Source organism: Poecilia reticulata, unplaced genomic scaffold, assembly GCF_000633615.1.
Source record: "Poecilia reticulata strain Guanapo unplaced genomic scaffold, Guppy_female_1.0+MT scaffold_125, whole genome shotgun sequence".
NCBI classification, from domain to species: domain Eukaryota; kingdom Metazoa; phylum Chordata; class Actinopteri; order Cyprinodontiformes; family Poeciliidae; genus Poecilia; species Poecilia reticulata.
The window spans coordinates 1,177,789-1,184,331 of NW_007615013.1; the positions used below are offsets into that span (position 1 = coordinate 1,177,789).

The 6,543-nt window shown below is 52.9% G+C and overlaps 1 protein-coding gene across 3 annotated transcripts in view; it reads left to right on the forward strand.

Moving 5' to 3' along the window:
* Positions 1–1,505: 1,505 nt before the first annotated feature.
* kcnd2 (potassium voltage-gated channel, Shal-related subfamily, member 2) overlaps positions 1,506–6,543 on the forward strand; it is a 34,102-nt gene continuing 29,064 nt past the window's right edge. For all 3 annotated transcript variants that reach the window (XM_008401683.2, XM_017302989.1, XM_008401685.2), the window contains exon 1: positions 1,506–2,706. In XM_008401683.2, the coding sequence (XP_008399905.1) occupies positions 1,598–2,706 (1,109 nt within the window). In that variant the 5' untranslated portion in view covers positions 1,506–1,597. The remainder of the gene's footprint in view (positions 2,707–6,543) is intronic.

Here is a 6,543-nt window from a genome sequence, read left to right on the forward strand (position 1 = left end):
CCGGTTCTGCTGAGCGGCGGTACTGACCCGTTGGGTTCTGCTAGATATCGGAGCAGGTTTGTCCGTCAGGCGGTTCATGAACCAAACGGACCAGAAGGGAGGGGTGCTGCACAGTGGAGCAGTGGGCAGAGCTGTTCCCCTGCAGCAAGAAGGTTCCGGGTTCGATTCCCGGCCCGGGTCCTTCTGCATGGAGTTTGCATGTTCTCCCTGTGCATGGTGGGTTTTCTCTGGTTTCCTCCCACAGTAAATCCTCCCTAGGTGTCTGTCCTGTCTGTCTCTGTGTGTCCTGTCCAGGTGACAGACAGAGAGACAGACGGGTGTCCATCTGTGCTACATCTGACCGATGAACACTGAGTCAGAAAGACGATTTTAAAATCGGGTTTAAATTAAACTGATTAACCTGATAGCTGTCGGCCAATCACAGCCGCGTCACATCATCACATCAAACCTGACCGGTGGGGCCCCTGATTGGCCCCTGATTGGCCCCTGATTGGCCCCTGATTGGCCCCTGATTGGCCCCTGATTGACCCCTGATTGACCCCTGATCACTTGTCCCTAAAGCCAGTCTGGGAACAGCGGCTCCTGTCAGTGAATGCATCGCGGTGTGTTCAGGAACCTCCAGAGTCTCTGGATCTCCTGATGAGATCTCCAGGTTCTGATCCGCTGGGCTCAGTGGACTCGGCCTGGTTACCATAGCAACAGCAGCAAGGTAATGTTAAGCGGAGCCGTCCATCAGCCGGACGCTGCAGTGAAGCTGTCAGAGGGTCAGAACCAGGACCAGAGCTCCAGCTGCAGGAGGGATCAGGTAGCATCCATGAGCTGATGATGGACATCCCAGCTGTTCCTGAAGGGAAAAGCTTCACGTCTGGAGGAACTGGGCCATCAGGCTGGGTTCCTTCACCAGAGGGGAACGCAGCAGCAGGTCCGTTTGCGGACCTCATGTTGAGAACCGCTGCCGTTTCTGAAACATTTCAGGAGAAACTGCGCAGCACGTGCACGGAGCATACCGGAGTCACAGGAACGCGCAGCTCCAGGGACCAATCGTTAAACTACGTCAGAGGTTTCTCCCGGCGCGTGACGCGGGCTGCGTGGCGATTAGCGGGGACTCTGGCTCCGCCCACCGGGGTGGGGGGGAGTGTGCAGCACCTGTGCGACCGCAGATCGAGCCGCTGCGGCTTCTTCTCCAGCCGAACCTCCAGTTCATCTGCATAGGTTCGGTTCTGTTCGGACTTTCTCCTCTCCGCGCAGGGAACCGCAGCGGAGCCGGACCGGGAGGCTGGAACTCCGGGTTCGGTTCGGGATTCTCCTAAGAGCTGGAAGACTTGTTGCAGGAAGACCTTCCGGTCCGGTCCGGATCACGGGAAGCGGGTTGGACCTGCTGCTTCCTTCTGAAGGTTCTGAACAGCCAGAAAGTGAGCGACTGAGCGCCGCTTTCAGCTTTACGCGCTTTACGCACCGACTTGGTGCGTAAAGCTTCGCGCTCCGGCTGACCCGGAGCTCCGAACTCCGCTCGCTGGTTCCCGGATGTCCGCTTGTTGCCCTGCGGCTGTCTGAACCTCTGTCTCCCCCTCCAAAGCCTCCGGAGCTCCAGGCCAGCATGGCTGCGGGAGTCGCAGCCTGGATGCCGTTCGCCCGCGCCGCGGCCGTCGGCTGGATGCCGGTGGCCAGCGCGCCCATGCCGGCGCCTCCGCAGGAGAAGCAGCGCGGCCGGGACGGGCTGATCGTGCTGAACGTCAGTGGCACAAAGTTCCAGACGTGGCGGGACACGCTGGAGCGCTATCCGGACACCCTGCTGGGCAGCTCGGAGAGGGACTTCTTCTTCCACGAGGAGCGCAACGAGTTCTTCTTCGACCGCGACCCGGACATCTTCCGCCATGTCCTGAACTTCTACCGCACCGGAAAGCTGCACTACCCGCGCCAGGAGTGCATCTCCGCCTATGACGAGGAGCTGGCCTTCTTCGGCATCGTCCCGGAGATAATCGGAGACTGCTGCTACGAGGACTACAAGGACCGGCGGCGGGAGAACCAGGAGCGCATCCAGGACGACGAGGAGAGCGAGCAGAGCAGCGACCTGATGCCCGCGGATGCCAACTTCCGGGAGACCATGTGGCGCGCCTTCGAGAACCCGCACACCTCCACCATGGCGCTGGTCTTCTACTACGTCACCGGCTTCTTCATCGCCGTGTCTGTCATGGCCAACGTGGTGGAGACGGTGCCGTGCGGCGCCGCACCGAACCGCGTCAAGGTGCTGTCCTGCGGGGAGCGCTACGCGCTGGCCTTCTTCTGCCTGGACACAGCGTGCGTCATGATCTTCACGGTGGAGTACCTGCTGCGCCTCCTGGCGGCGCCCAGCCGCTACAGGTTCGCAAAGAGCGTGATGAGCGTCATCGACGTGGTGGCCATCATGCCCTACTACATCGGCCTGGTCATGACGGACAACGAGGACGTGAGCGGCGCCTTCGTCACCCTGCGGGTCTTCCGCGTTTTTCGGATCTTCAAGTTCTCGCGGCACTCTGCGGGACTTCGCATCCTGGGCTACACGCTGAAGAGCTGCGCGTCGGAGCTGGGCTTCCTGCTCTTCTCCCTCACCATGGCCATCATCATCTTCGCCACCGTCATGTTCTACGCTGAGAAGGGCTCCGGCAGCAAGTTCACCAGCATCCCGGCAGCCTTCTGGTACACCATCGTTACCATGACAACGCTGGGGTGAGTGACGCCGCCTATTTGGTTGTGGTCCCAAAGTGGGCGGGGCTGATTTTCAGAACGGATGTGCAGCTCCTGTTTCCGGAGGAGAAGTTCTGCTAAGAGGCGGAACAGAGCCGCTAATGTGGACCCAGAGGTTCTCCTGTCCACCAGAACCGGCCCAGTGGGTGAGCAGCGGATCATCTACTGGTTTCCAGTTGGTATCTTACTGGTTTCCAGGGTCTCCTCCCTGCTGGGCTGGACGTTAGAGAAGTCTCAAAGTGACAGCGTCCTGGTTTTGGGGGGTCTGTGAACGTTGCGCTGCGTCGGCCGTCGTCTGCTGGTCCGTATTAATACTTTGGGATTTTTATGAAGCAGCTGAAAGACGACGTTAACATTTGGACCACGACATGTTGGACCTGCTATTCATGTAATTCACCTGAGTAAATATTGTTCTGTGGAGGATGACGGACCAACACAGGAACCATCGGCTGGGAGCCCAGCTCACCTTTGACCTGCAGCCCTCCAGGGAGACCGGCCCAGTCCCTGAGATCTGGGACCAGAACCGGTCCAAGCTGCAGAACTGTTTACCTCCTGGAGGCCGTTGCCTTGGAGACGCTGCTCCTCGCTAACGTGCTAATTAAGTTAACTCTGAGACCAAACGATTCCTCTAATGGTACAGAATGAGGAAGAGGAGGAGCATCTTCATCCTGCTGTTGGGTCCGTTTCTGTCAGAACCATTAAAAGTTCTGAGAACCCAGCAGCTCTGGTCCGGGTCAGACGGTTCTGATACTCCTCCCACATCCAGTCTGGTTTGTCAACAGAACCAGAACTTAATATCCGAGCCGAACACTTGGACCTTCAGGGTCAGAGGTCATGTGAGTCAGACCTCTGACTCACATGAACCAGAACCAGAAGTCCTGATCCGAGGTCCGGGCTCTGAGGCTCCACCTCATCTTCCTCTCAGACTCCAGAAAGGAAGAGGAGGAAAATGAGGAAGAGGAGGAAATAAATGCTGCTGCAGACACACAAACACACACACTGTAACACACACTCTGTAACACACACACTGTAACACACACACTGTAACACACACTAACACACTCCATCATGCAGCTGCAGCTCGTGGATCTTTGTGTTTTCATCAGTGAAATGAGCAGGTGATGATGAGACAGGTGAGCAGCTATGAAACCTGGTCAGTGGGCATGTCCCAGTGGGCGTGTCCTAGTGGGCGTGTCCTAGTGGGCGTGTCCTAGTGGGCGTGTCTCAGTGGGCGTGTCTCAGCGGGCGTGTCCTAGTGGGCGTGTCCTAGTGGGCGTGTCTCAGTGGGCGTGTCTCAGTGGGCGTGTCCTAGTGGGCATGTCTCAGTGGGCGTGTCTCCGTGGGCGTGTCTCAGTGGGCGTGTCCCAGTGGGCGTGTCCCCACAGTGGTGGAATGCAGCTGATGTTTTACTGAAGTACATTTTCAGTCTCTTTTCTCCTGAACTCTCGACTCCTCTACATTTTACAGCACTTTCTACTTCACTACGTTTCTAGAAAGTGTTACGTTACGTTACATCCACGTCGCATTGCACTTTTTGACCTGATTAACCCTTTGTTTGGACCTGGGCGGTCCGGCTCGGTCCGGTTCTCCATCACTGTCAAGTTTAAAGCATTTAGATGCTGATTGGTGGAAAAGACCTGCAGCTGGTTTGAAACGAGAACATTCCCAAAGTTCGGCCTGCGGTCGTCTTCAGCTGCGCTGGACCAGAGGCCCGTCTCCACCTGAGGTTTGGACCTGGTTCTGAGGGCCTCTAGGACAGAACCACATGCCGCAGCTCCCGGTTCTGACCCGGAATTGGGTTTCAGTGTGTGATCGGAAACAGATCGGCTGTCTGACTGGCCCAGGTTCACTTACTGACCCGGTACCACTCTGACCAGAACCAGCAGATCAAATGTTTCCAGGTGGAGGATTAAGGCTGAAGGTTTCATGGTATTAATCTCAGGATCTGTTATTAAATAATCAGAAACATTTTCAATTCAAAATCCTTTTGCTGCCAATTTACTGAACAGACATCAGAGATGAACAGCAAAGATATTTATAGATTATAATCAGATATTTATAGATTATAATCAGATATTTATAGATTATAATCAGATATTTATAGATTATAATCAGATATTTATAGATTATAGACAGATGTTTATAGATTATAATCAGATATTTATAGATTATAGACAGATATTTATAGATTATAATCAGATGTTTATAGATTATAATCAGATATTTATAGATTATAATCAGATGTTTATAGATTATAGTCAGATATTTATAGATTATAGACAGATATTTATAGATTATAATCAGATGTTTATAGATTATAGTCAGATATTTATAGATTATAGACAGATATTTATAGATTATAATCAGATGTTTATAGATTATAATCAGATATTTATAGATTATAATCAGATATTTATAGATTATAATCAGATATTTATAGATTATAATCAGATGTTTATAGATTATAATCAGATATTAATTGTCAAGTTCTTTAACCATCAGATTGAAGCAAAGTTAATTTTTCCAGAGTTTTCCGGATCATTCATGCTGCTTCTTCAGACATGCGCATTGTGAACCCTGACACTAGCATTAGCTGCTACATGTTAACATTGGGATGCTATTTTATTCTATTTTATTTTACAATAGTGTTTTCCAGCGTCCAATCAGATCATTTAGAAGCAGAAATTAAAGCCGTTTCCTTCGCTGCACGTCAGATTTACGGCGTTCCGGTACTTCATGTTTTTTTTGGCTCTAGTGGCCTTAATTTGAAAGTAGCTTGACAGGAAATAGGGTAATGAGAAAGGGGGAAGACATGGGGAAGATGTCGCCAGGCCGGGAATCGAACCTGCGACCACCGGTATGAGGACTGAGGCCTACAGATGTGGGCCGTGCTTCGCCCCTGCGCCACCACAGCACCCCTAGGAATTTCATATGTTTAAAAAAAAGGTAAAAACGCAACTGATTGCATTGAAATTTTTGTGATTAATGAATCAAAATGAAAGCGTGAAAGTCCCGGCCCTAATATTTCCCCAGTTTCCAGACTGGATCTTTAAACTGCTGCAATCTGATTCCTCCCAGAACCAGCCGGAGTTCTGGTTCTGATGGACCACCGGAGAGTCTTTGGGCTCCAGAACCGTCTTTTTAGAGTTTTTCATGAAGCAGTCCTCCATCCGGTCCCCAGCTGTTCTCAGATCAGGCCCATCAGAACCGGGTCTGGATCTGAAGACACCCTGACAGCTGGTGAAGTGCCTATGCCCCGAGGCTGCTGGGTAATGTAGTGATGCAGCAGGGAGAAGTCTTGGCGGTGAGTCAGTTGGAGCGCAGCAGCATTAAACGTCCATCAGCAGCAGCGCTGTGGGAGGAAACTCTGACTGTTCGGGGAAATTACACCTCGCTGTCACAGCGGCCATTTGTCTCCCCCTCCGCGCCTCGGCGGCTCCCGCCTGTCAGCCGGACGCAGGCCGGCGGCCGTCACAAATCCTGACGGGTCGCATTCCGGCTGGCAGCTGCCTCGTTATTCCCCTTCACAAAGACTGGTACCGACCCGGCCCAAAATAACCTGAGACAAACAGACACAGAGGAAGGGAGGAGAGGCTTCACTAGAAGCTGCCCTGTTACAGAGACGGAAACTGTGGTGACAGTCAGGAACCAGTTGGTAAACAGTCGGGGACCAGTGGGTAAACAGTCGGGGACCAGTGGGTAAACAGTCGGGGACCAGTCGGTAAACAGTCGGGGACCAGTTGGTAAACAGTCGGGAACCAGTCGGGAACCAGTCGGTAAACAGTCGGTAAACAGTCGGGAACCAGTCGGTAAACAGTC